This window comes from Lissotriton helveticus, chromosome 1_1, assembly GCF_964261635.1.
Source record: "Lissotriton helveticus chromosome 1_1, aLisHel1.1, whole genome shotgun sequence".
NCBI classification, from domain to species: domain Eukaryota; kingdom Metazoa; phylum Chordata; class Amphibia; order Caudata; family Salamandridae; genus Lissotriton; species Lissotriton helveticus.
Genome location: NC_136057.1, coordinates 883575592 through 883588401, shown reverse-complemented (window position 1 = coordinate 883588401; position 12810 = coordinate 883575592). Strand labels below are relative to the sequence as shown.

At 44.7% G+C, this 12810-nt stretch overlaps 1 protein-coding gene across 8 annotated transcripts in view; it reads right to left on the bottom strand.

The window, feature by feature from the left end:
* The window catches only part of USP15 (ubiquitin specific peptidase 15), an 814317-nt gene that overhangs the window by 548162 nt on the left and 253345 nt on the right, over window positions 1-12810 (bottom strand). For all 8 annotated transcript variants that reach the window (XM_078675644.1, XM_078675586.1, XM_078675595.1 and 5 more), the window contains one exon: window positions 4432-4493. In XM_078675644.1, coding sequence (XP_078531770.1) covers window positions 4432-4493 — 62 coding nt within the window. The remainder of the gene's footprint in view (window positions 1-4431; window positions 4494-12810) is intronic.

Below are 12810 nucleotides of genomic sequence, written 5' to 3'. Positions count from 1 at the left end.
GCTCGCGATCGGCAACTTAATGTTGTTGATCGAGAATGAGGGAAAAGTCTCGCCAGGATGCTATTTTGCTCGCTCGCGGTCGCCAACTTGACGTTGAGGACCGCGAACAAGCAAAAAATGCAGGCTAAGCTACGTGTTTTTGCACTGTGCTATATGTAATTCACGTAGTGCGTACTAGCGCAAACTACGCAGGCTCTGCGAGCGTAGCGTAGTCCTAAGCCCAGGGTTAGTGAAAGCACGAAGCAGCTGCTCCGTGTTTTCACAGTGCAGGCAGCACCCGCCTGCACTTTTACAGGGAAACGGAGATCCCCTTGCAGGCGGGTGCAGTCAGTGATTGCACACGCCTGCAAGGTGATGTCTGGGGGGTCCATGGGCTGTCATCAGGGGGCGCACTGACAGTGCCCCACCTTTTAGTGTGCCTCCTGAGGGCTTCTTTGCCTCTGCACCAGCGTCTGTATTATGGCACGGGTGCAGAGTGAAAGAAATTCCCATATTTGCATAGGGGTGCACCCTCCGAAGGTAGCGCTGGCGTTTTAAGTGCGCCAACGTTATTGGTATTATTGAAGGGGAAGCATAAGCATCTGTCATACCAAAGTGCCCTGGGGCACGCAAAGCGGACGCAAACGCCCAGTGCACCCCCGGGGCACTTAATATAATATGACCCCATATGTGCAAGGAAATAGCATTAGAAACAGAAATCAGTGTAACAGTATGGTTTAGGCGGAATGCCTTTTTTAGCATTAGCTGCGAGGGGCAGAGGAGCACTGGTGTCACCCTCTACCATGTACTGTAAAGGGTCACAGAAATATTAAAAGCAGTGCTCTTGTGTTCGAGGTATAGCTCAAGGATGAAAGGGGAGTTCACAATTAAAAAAACAATAGAAATGTACACAAACGTCAACCATGCTTTGCCATACGAACATGATAAATGATTAGTAGTGTTTAAAAAAAATCAGACAAATTATTTGCATCTAGGTCCATTTGTAGGGGCCATGATTTTCTGACGGTGCCAAAAAATAAAGTATGGGCATAAAGGCCAGTTCTTGAGTCTCTACATTAATGCAGAGGTGTGAGGTTCCTGATAGAACTTTATCAGTAGAAAACGTGGGGCACCCAGAAGGAATGAGGGACATTGCTACTTCCTAAAGTGACTATCACTGCCACTGGTACTAAGTTTGCGAGCATGACAATGATCACAAGGTGCTGACTGGCCATGTGTCAGCAGAGTAGTGGCTACCTGGATAGTACAAGACAGCTACAAGAAGGGCTGGGGATTAGTGAGAACCTGAATATCTGCTTACAAGGGTGGATCAGAGGTGCTAGCCTTCAGCCCTGCCACCACTCGCCCTTTTGGTTGAGGAGTAGAGAATAATTCCTTTTGGAGGGCATTTTCCTCAGATGGGCATTGCCAGCCAGAAGAATAGAATAAAGGATAAATGAGCCTGAACTAGGCAGCTTTGTGCCACTGGTATGAAGATTACCCTTACCCTTCCTGCTCTCTGATCATTCTCAATCTCTGGAGGTGAAGAGAAGCATTTTGAAAGCAAATCTATGGGACTCAAATGTGCTGCATTAAGTCAGTGAAGCATGGCTGGGAACCATCGTTAGGACTACTCTACTCGGTGGTGATAAGTCATAGATGGGACCTCAGTCCATGTTTTGGGTAGGCTATGCCTCCGATCTAGCACAAACTAGGGTCAAGCCTTATCACTACCTCCTTGCTTTGCTTTCTATGCCCTTAAATTAACTAATAGACCAATAATCCTTAGGGGAGGGTGGAGCTGTACAGTCCCAGGCAAGAACCGACCCGACCGGTAGGGGGTGTGGGGATATCTTTTCATGGGAGTGGGGTGTGGGGAGGGATTTTCTAAGCTAATACAATAGGATGATGGACAGAGCACTGAAACTTTTCAGACACTCACCCCCAGTCACTATTAGATGTGAGTTAAATCCAGCATTGTTCTACTGCTCAATTAGTCACCCCAGTTCAGACCCAGCCATATGCAAATCAGTCTTGGCCTGCTCCTCATGGGAAAAATCAAGCCTGTATGGCCAGGCCAGGTTTTCCTTGGACTGGAAACAAGCATCCTGGTTTCAGGGCAACACTTCTCATCAGTCAGGTTAGCTTGAATCCAGTGGCAAAGTGAGCAAGAGACCCACGTCTGGGTATGCCCTGCAACTAGGGCGAACAAATCAAACACAATAAGATGATGGACAGAGCGCTGACATTTTTCAGACACTCACCCCCAGCCACTATTAGATCTGGGTTAAATTCATCATTGTTCTTCTGCTCACTTCGCCACCCCAGTTCTAATAACATGTACTTTGGGCATGGTATGAACTTGCTTACTTTTGGAAAATGGTACGAGAGGAAACTAATACTAATGTTGGTGACAGTAAAACTTGGACACGCAAAATAAATGCTGCTGGGCCTTCAGTCTTATCGAATCCATTCTTTCACAAGAAAACAGAGGCCGTAGAGCAACCAAGCATCTTTTGCTTGAAAAGTGGTGGAAGATACATGTGCCCACCATTGTAAAATAGTATGGGAATCTACTTAAACTGTTGGAAATGAAAAATATTTGACGTTTACTTGGCTGTACCCTTGATTATTCTACTGATGTGCCAAAATATTTCTGAATACAAAAGTAACTATTCTTAAATTCCTTACAGTAATGTATCTGAAAAGGTGCAATTAATGACTGTACATGATCGTAAAGGCACTGGTGGGGGGATTAGGGATGCTCATCAACCAGAGGAGCTCAATTTCGACTTACACAATACCATGACTGGTGTAGTGGCTCTAGAGGGGTTGGGTTAGGAGTGTGAATAGGGTCTCTGCTAGACAGGAACATTAAGATTATGGAACAAAAAGACAATCTTGGCCTGCTGACCAATTGTATAATATAATTAAGAGAGGGCAGTATACAACGTCTTTTTACATTTGAAATAAATGACTTTCACAGAATATCCTACTGTCTCACTAAGATTGACTTGGATTTTTTTCAGCTCCTTGAAAGCTAAATGGCAATAAAACTAAAGTAATCTGAACTATTTACAAAATGCAGATCTTTTCAACATCATGTTTGACATAGCTCTTTCAATGAACTATAATGTAGAAGTTATGGTGTGGGAGGGACTTTTGGCATGCCGAATCTTCAGGAAAATTAATATAAGCAAAAACAGAACCAGAAAAGTACAAACCTCTGCCTTACAGAGTATAAGACTGGCAGATGTGGTACTGTGGTAATGAAAGTAAGATGTTATCAGCCAGTAAAAGGAACAGTGTAAAGCTCGGAAATACACGAAAGAAGTAGGTCGTCAACATTTGCATTCAATTCAAAGACAAGTAAGGCAACAAAAAAGATAGACAAATTCAATAGTTACACACAAGATTCATAGACAACCCAGAAAGAAAACCGAATCTTTGACAATGTTTATTTTGCCTGAAGCAGACAATTTATCTTATTTAGGCAGCATAAACCTCAAGAACTGGCTCTTCGACTGACCCGAGCCCCATGAGACCCTCACGGGTGAGTAGCGCACTTTATACACCCCTGATTGATTGATAATACATCCAAAAGAAGGGTCCGCCAAATGAAGCATTGTCCCTTTGAAATCATCATTCGGAACACTTGGGGACATAAAACCTGATTCCGCATGCGATCATCTAAAAGCCTACGAATCTCAGACGTGCTTTTCGCAAGAGATCAGAAAAGCCATAGGAAAGATGTTCATTAGAACACACCCTCTTCCTTTTCAGAGAGTTTGTTAGCTGCCCCCAATTGTCAACTATGACCAAATGTCAGAGCACAAGCCCAATATGGACATGAATTACTGCTGCACCAAAAAAAAAAAAAAAAAAATCCCCTGAAACTCTTATAACACACAACAGATTCCAACCACAAGGCAGCGTGTTTAAAGTGTTAGAGTATTCTTTGAGGAGATAATCAAAGCTAGAGGTCAGAAAAAAGAAAGGTGAACATATGCCACAAATCTGAAACAAACAATTCATCTCACCGGAGTAGGTGGAACAACACTTCCCAAAATGAATAAAAAAATGTACATGCCTCTTCCAGACAGGTGCAATGGCAGGCCTGGAAGACTGGTAAATGCTTGTACCTCTAAACAGATTATGGACGTCTGACAGGAAAACTGTTTTCTGAACCTTACAGTTAATTGCATCAGTTCAATCAAGTAAGTGGAATGCAAGTAGTTCAAATCAGTACTATGGGCTGCTAAAGCAGAGTAGATATAACAAAATACCTGTATAAAAGCCATGTGAGAAACCGTATATCTGTCAAGTCCCCACAACACAATCAAAAGGCAAACAGGACCAGCAGATTCTACTGTGTATTTTCTTCCAATATGAGCTCTAAACTGTTAGCCTAAACAAAGTGTGAAAATAAAAATGTTTTAATTAAAGACTTACTTGGATGCAGAAGGGCCTCTGGGCCAGGTCCCATCCTCATTTTTCTGTTCGATAACAAGGACCTAGGCGTTCATACAAAGAAATAAGACTCAATATAACGATTCCATAACATTTCCTGTACACATTAAAGTGGAAGCTTTGTTGGCAGATGGAAATGTGCCAAGTTTGTTTTTAGTTATAGTAGAAATACATTGAACAGTTCTCTATCTACATGACGGATATGCAAAATATTTGCTTAAATGTTGCATCTGGTCAGCTAGTTTAGCTGTCAACAATAATTAAAGTGGTTACGTAAAATGAACACCACTTTATTAAAGAAATTCTTTAGTAAAAACCTACCTGCCAGGCCATTTTAAAAAGGCTTTGGGATTGATGCTAACTAATGGTGGTAATAGGATGGAAAATCCCCTGCTTGACTCAGAGCAGTGGTGGTGTGAACAGTATCTTTTTTCTAGGCAGCTATATCTTTTTCCATCAGTGGTCTCAACAATAATCTGACTCCATTAAGCGTTTTACCATTCAAAAAGTTGTGAGACCACCGAGCTGGGCTGCTAGATTTAGGGAGGAACCAAAAGTGCAAACTCCTTTCCATTCTTTGCATAGGCTGTGAGAGACTGGCAGTGGCGATAGCCTAATTGTATGTTGAAGTAATTCACGAAATCCCAAATGATAAAAGTAGGTTTATTGTAGAGAGACACAGTACACAAGTTCTTCATGCAGAAGGTCTCAGCATCTGTGCAGGATCTGTTACATGAAATCTAGAACCCCTCAAACCATAGCAATAGATCATAGAGTAATATTCAAAGATAAACCATTACTGACACACATTAGGGTAATGATATTAAATAAATTAATACAGAAATGCAACATATGTCCTTTTTTCATGTGCTCTATTAAGGGAACGGCCTACAGGATTGATTCAGGCAACGCTGTTTACTTCCTGTAACTGGGGTTCTTTGCCCTTTCATATACGCAAATGGTGTTGCCGCATAATGTGTGAATTGTGGCTGGGTTTGTGATTCTTAGGTATTGCTGGTGGTGTGTTCGGTGGAGTACACAGACTCCATGTGTATGGTGACAAAAACAATAATGGTTGGCTTTGTGTGAAGCTACTTAGAGTCTGTGCTAGACAGGGGAGCCTACACATTTTACATTCCTCTTCCTCCTTCCCTGAGGGTGAGGGAGTTGGGGGCAACCCCAATGAATGAATAGCAGATCATCTGGAAGAGTGATACCAGCTCCCCCCTCTCTTCTTCCTGCCATGATCTGCATATAACTTTTGAACAGGCCTTTTGACTGTTTTTTTTTAATTCTCACTAGACAAGCTCAAACAACCTAGGACAGGCTTCAAGAAGACAAAAACTATGCATGGTCATATTTTGAAGAGGGCATGCCCTCCAGAATCGGATAAGTTCCCTTAGATGGAAAAGGTGTTCAAATCGGATTGACTAGGTCTGGGAAGAAGTGCCAGGTCTCTTCACCAAGACTGTTTTCCAAATCTCTTACCATCCAAAGAGGAGCTCCACACACATTAGCAGAGAATACTTGGGATATGACCTGGCTGTGTTGCATCCATACTAGACTAGGAGGGTTACTCAAAAATTTGGTGGATGAGGGACATTTGCCAAAAATACCCATTTTAAGTGTACTCGGGTATACACTATATATATATATATAGAGCAGAATAAGAGCTTCACTACATATCTAAATAAGTGTCTCAGTTCCTTTCTCAAGTTGTATTATTCTTCAAATATTCTTGTTGTTTATGAGCATAAGGTAAAACTGCTACCTGCAAAATAGAAATAATGGCAGTCTGATTTTAATCTCAAAGCAAGTGAATTTGCAAAACTCTTATTAAAAAAGCCTCTATTTCTGGGCAAGCCTGATGAAGACTATCATAGTGGACGAAGCATGGAGCAAGACGGATAAACTGTGTGCCAGGTGCAGACCCCTGCTAAAGACCTGAGACCACATTTCTCACTAGGAAGTTGCTAGGGACTTCTAGATTCGTTAGCCTAACGTCACTTGATGTATTGTAAAAATGTTGTTGGTTTAATAAAGTACTCTTAGTTTGTAAAGTAAGGCACTGACAGAAAGGTTGCCGAATTGACCGGTTTCACTGAATTCTGTTTGTGTAAACAAACAATACTGTCTTGATTAAGCCTCGGACGCCTCTCCCAGGTTACCTTAAGGGAGTTAAGTGCTAAAAGGGAGGACAATATCAGGTCAACTTGACCCAGTGGTAATTGACCTCAAATGTCACAATTGGAAACGGTTCTCATGTAGTGCACACAAGCAAAGGAAAATGCAACTTACCAGTATGCATCTGTTCTTGGCATGTAGAGTTGCAGATTCTTACACTTTGCATTAGATCGCCACCTGGTGTTGGGCTTGGATGATTGCATGTTGTTGTAGTCTTGGAAGAAGTCTTTGTAGTCACGAGATAGGTGACTCCTCCCTTGGACGATAGTGCGCATAGGCATCGGCTCCATCCTTAGATTGTTATTTGCAATGATGGGAAATGATGGAGTTAGTAGAAAGAAGAAAGGATGTCCATGCGTGTGTATCTAATTAAGTTAGAACTCAAACAGATACAGGCCCCGGGAAGGCATGTCAAAATCTGCAGCTCTACATGCCAAGAACAGATGCATACTGGTAAGTAGCATTTTCCGTTCGAGGCATATGAACTGCAGATCTTACACTGTGCATCGATTGTACAGCAGTGTCTCCCCTTAGCGGTGGTCAACTGTATCTGTTGCAGTAGTTTGAAAGAGGGTTTTGAGGACCGCTTGGCCTACTGCAGCTTGCTGCTTAGCTTGCACATCAACACAATAGTGTTTAGTGAAGGTGTGTGTTGTAGACCATGTTGCTGTCTTGTTATGTTATGTTATGTTATATTTGTCTTGTATAGCGCACGGCTACTCAAAGAGTGTCCCGGCGCTTTATTGCAAACCTGTCCAAAACATAACAAGGTGAGAAGAAAGGGAGAGAAAAAAAGAGACCAAAAACAACAATCTAGACTCAAATCTAAAGAGTAAAAAGCCAAGTTTTCAGGCCCTTCCTAAAAGCCAGCAGATTGGAGGTGCTGCGCAGTATCACTGGTAAAGTATTCCAAAGCTGCGGTGCCAGCAATCTGAAAGATCGGCCCCCTAAACGTGTCCTTTTTATACGGGGGACCACGGCAAGGAACAGAGACTCAGATCTCAGGGAGCGGGCAGGGCGATAGAACGCTAACCTCTTTTGGAGATATTTTGCTCCTGACGCATGTAGGGCTTTATGGGCCAGGGTCAAAGCCTTAAACACTATCCGCTTCCGGATAGGCAGCCAATGAAGTGACTGCAGCAGGCCCGAGGTTCTAGCTCGACCGGATAGTCCTTAAATGGCCAATGCTGCCGAATTCTGGACCACCTGCAGCCGTTGCAGCAGATACTCCGGCAAGCCGAGATAAAGGACATTCGCATAGTCCATTCTCGAGCCAATTAAAGCCTGCACCATTATCTTCCTGTGATCCTCCGGGAGCAGAGGAAGAAACTTGCGGAGCATCCTGAGGAGGCCGAAGCAAGTGCCAGTGAGGCCCAGAATCTGGGATCTCAATGTTAAACCATTGTCGATCTTAATCCCCAGATTCTTGGCTAGCTGGGAAGATCCTGCTGGAGGAAACATATTGGCAGGCCACCATTCCTGCCAATCAGGGTCCGATCTACAACCGAAGAAGAGTACCTCCGATTTATCCGAGTTGCATTTGAGGCTGTTGAGCTGGAACCAGTTAAAAACAGCCCCAAGGCAACCCCGGATACTCTCTCCGTCAAAATCTGCTCCTTTCCTGCAGGTAAAGAGGAGCTGGGTATCATCGGCGTAGGAAACGATCTGGGCCTCGAGAGATTCCACAAGTGCCGCCAGAGGGGTCATAAAGATGTTAAAGAGAGTCGGGCTCAACACTGAGCCCTGCGGGACTCCGACTCCCAGTGACGGCATCTCGGCAGAACTAGGAGAGGCCCAGACCATGTCGACGGCCAGCCAAAAAAGATCTAAACCAGCTGAGCACCGTCCCCCTCAGACCGATCTCATAAAGTCTGGCGAGGAGACCCTCATGGGGGACGGCGTCGAACGCCGTAGACACATCGAGCATCACAAGCATCGCTTTGCCTCCTGAATCCAGCACCTCCTTAACAGCCTCCGAAACTTCCAGGAGCGCTGTTTCGGTGCTCAAGTTGGTCCGGAAGCCGGATTGGGTGGCGTGCAACAGATCATGGGATTCCAAATAGTTGGAAAGCACAATATGCACGTGCTTCTCCAGGATCTTATCAGGAGCGGGCAGGAGAGAGATGGGCCTGTGGTTGGCCAAAACCTCCAGATCCAGGCCAGGCTTTTTGAGCAGAGGGATGATCATCGCCTGCTTCCAGGCCTGCGGGACCACACCCTCACTCAGAGAGCGGTTCAAAATGGGATTCACAATGGGATTTACGACTTCAGCCACCTTTGCCAAAAATTTGGCAGGGCACGCGTTCAGAGGCGACCCAGATTTAAGGCTGGCCATAAACTCCAGGGACGAGGAGACTGAGAATGGTGGAAAGTCTGCCAAAACCGAAACCGCCCTTGCTGTTAGATCGAAAACACCCTCCGTGCAAGGAGATGAAACCGCCACCTTCAGGGGGAAAGAGTCCTGGATCGTTTTAATCTTAGAGGTGAAGAAGTTGGCAAGAGCGCTCACCCATGTCTCAGAAGGGGGTACCTGAGTCGAAAGGGTGCGTGGGGCCGTAAACTCCCTCACGGTAGCAAATATCTCCTTACATGAATTAGAGGCAGTATCAATCCGCCTCGCAAAATAGCCTCTTTTTTCACAGAGGATGTCCCGATGGTAGGCTTTGACAGAGGTCCTGTATGCAAGCTTTGCCGCAGGGTCATATTGCGAGCGCCAAGCCCTCTCTGCCACCTTGCATTGCCGCCGAGAAGCCGCCAGTGCTTCGGTAAACCAAGGGGCAGAAACCCGTTTAGCTGTTTTGCGGGGGGGCATCTCCGGGGCTAGATCATCCAGCCTATCCGTCAGCCATGCTTGCAGCAGTTCTACATCCCTTTCCAGGTCTCCTGTCATAGGACAAGGGTGATCCAGGCATGCCTGTGCCAGCAGTTCTGGAGTCACCCGATGGTATGCCCGCGACACTTGACAAAACTGCCGAGGAGAAGCACTAGATGGTTTTTTTTTACCTCCGACACATAGTATTTGACCAGCCTGTGATTCGACCAAAGCACCTGCAAAGGTACCAGCATCTCTATAGGAGTGGTCGAAAAGACCAGATCCAGGGTATGGCCTTTTTCATGTGTCGGTCCAAGATGATACGGAGAAAGACCTAGAGGGGCCGTAACATCCATCATTTTGATCGTGTCTCCGTCCAATCCATTGCAGATGTATTCTAGGGGAATGTTCCCTAAGAAAGCCATGGAGGCTCCTAATTTGCGTGTGGAGTGCGCCCTAGGAGGAACTGTTAATGTACGTTTTGCTTTTTGATAGCATATTTGTATACATTTTACAATCCACCTTGCAATTCCAGCTTCAGAGATGGGTGGAGAGAAAGCAACAAACAATTGCTTTGTTTTGCGAAAGGATTTGGTCCTATCTATATAATAGAGGAGAGCTCTTTTAATGTCTAGTGTGTGTAGAGCTCTTTCTGCTACAGAGCCTGGGTTTTGGAAAAACACTGGTAACTCTACTGATTGGTTTAAATGAAACGGAGTAATGACTTTTGGAAGGAATTTAGGATTTGTTCTGAGAACCATTTTACTACGGTGTAATTGTATAAATGGTTCTTGTATAGTGAAAGCTTGGATCTCACTCTCCTAAGAGAGGCAATAGCTACTAGAAAAGCGGTTTTCCATGTGAGGAATTGCCGTTCACATTTGTGTAGAGGTTCAAAAGGTGGTCCCTTGAGCCTTGTAAGAACAATGTTTAGGTTCCACACTGGAGAGGGTGGAAACCTGGGAGAAATGATTCTTTTTAATCCTTCCATAAATGCTTTAATAGCCGGCACTCTAAATTGAGACAGGTGTTGTCTATTTTGTAAATCTGCTGCAATTGCTGCTAGATGTAGGCGTATAGATGAATATGCCAAGTTACATCTTTGTAAATGTAGAAGGTAGCAAATGATATTTGGATGGAAGCATCTAGGGGATCAATTTGGTTATTGTTGCAATAAATGGCAAATCTTTTCCATGTAGCAGCATAGCAAGCTCTAGTAATAGGTCTCCTGGCTTCTTTAATGATATTCATACAGTCTGGTGGTAGGTTAAGATAACCAAACTCTAAGACCTCAGGAGCCAGATCGCCAGATTCAGTTGACTTGGGTCTGGATGTCTGATGTCTCCATGGTTCTGCGTTAGCAGGGATGGTGTCAGACGTAGCTTTTGGTGTGAAACTAGGGATAGTTCTAGCAGAGTTGTATACCACGGTTGGTGTGGCCATGTGGAAGCTACTAAAATCAGTTTGAGCGACTGTTGCTGTAGCTTGCACACTATTAGTGGTATTAGTGGCAGTGGCGGAAAAGCGTACACAAATCTGCCTGATCAGTTCATCCATATCGCATTGCCCTTGGGACAGCGGGTGTGGAAACCTGGCGGCGAAGGTTGGGCATTTTGCGTTTTCGTGTGTGGCGAACAGATCTATGTCTGGATGACCCCACTTGTGAAAGAATGGTTGAAGAACTTGCGGATGTAGTTCCCATTCGTGAATTTGTTGTGTCTGTCGACTCAACAGATCTGCTATCGGATTGTGGACTCCTGGAAGGTGTTCTGCTAACAGATATATGTTTTGTGGAATGGCCCATCTCCAAATGTTCTGTGCAAGCTGGGACAGTTGTAGAGAGAGAGTGTCCCGCCCCCTGTTTTTGTGTATAGTACATAGCTGTCATGTTGCCCGTCCGGATCAAGACAGCTTTGTTTTGTACTTGCGCTTGGAATGTTTTGAGTGGTAAGAATATTGCTAGCAGCTCTAGGTGATTGATATGGAGCGATCTTTGTCGAATGGTCCATTGCCCTTGAGTTGTATGATGTAGGAGATGGGCTCCCCATCCTGTGAGAGATGCGTCTGCTGTAAGTACTATTTGTGGAACAGGTTCGAGGAACGGCCGCCCTTTTGTCAAGTTTTTGGTGTTCCACCACCGCAGAGAACGATGTGTGCGGTTGTCTACTAACACCAGGTCTGTTAGTTGCCCTTGAGCCTGATTCCACTGTTGTGCTAGACATTCCTGTAACAGATGCATTTGCAGTCTTGCATATGGTCCAATGAAGATGCAAGATGCCATCATGCCTATTAGTCTCATGAATACTCTGGCTGGGATAGAGTGTTGATGTTGGAACTTTGTGACTAAGGCTTGAATGCTCTGTATCCTTGCTGGACTGGGATACGCTAGAGCTGTAGACGTGTTTATTGTAGCCCCTAAATATTGTTTTATATGAGAGGGCTGTAGGTTCGACTTGGTGTAGTTGATCGTGAACCCTAAGTCGTGCAATGTTTGAATTGTCTGATGCGTGTGTTGGACACACTGATTGAATGACTTGGCTTTTATGAGCCAATCGTCTAGATAAGGGAAGACATGTATCTGTTGTCTTCTGAGATGTACTGATACTACTGCTAGGCACTTTGTGAACACTCTTGGTGCAGTTGTTACCCCGAATGGAAGGACTTTGAATTGATAAAGCTGTCCTTCCAGTACAAACCTCAGATACCTCCTGTGAGAAGGATGTATAGGAATGTGGAAGTAGGCGTCCTTTCGATCTAGTGTTGTAAGGAAGTCGCTTCGTTGCACCAATGGGAGCACTTGGTGAAAATTGATCATATGAAAATGATCTGATTGTATATAGTGATTGAGGGGCCTGAGGTCGAGAATTGCTCTTAGTGTCCCGTCCTTTTTGGGTATTAGAAAATACAGCGAGTAAACCCCTGTTCCTTGATGTTGTAAAGGAACTATTTCTATTGCGTCCTTTTTAAGAAGTGATAGGACTTCTTGTTTGAGCAGAGTAAGGTGTTCTGCAGACATTGGACGCTGCCTGGGTGGTATGTGTGGAGGGGTAGCTGTAAGTTCGAGGCAGTAGCTGTGTAAATCCGACCCCCACATGAGTGGAATGCTGTTGGGGGAGCAGAGGGAAGTCACTGTTTTGTGGTGGAAGAGGTTAGATTACTGTTGTTACCCCGACCGCTTCCCTTGTTGTTGTTGCCTCTGTAGCCTCCTCTAAAATATCCTTTACTGGAGGATGTCTGTGTATTGGACTTGAAGGAAGCTGTATTGTCTGCTCCAGTTTGTTTGGAGCCTCCTCTATAGAAGGAGCGATGAAAGGAGCCTCTAGCTTGTGTGGATTGCAAGGTTCTCATAGATTTGGCTGTAGCTG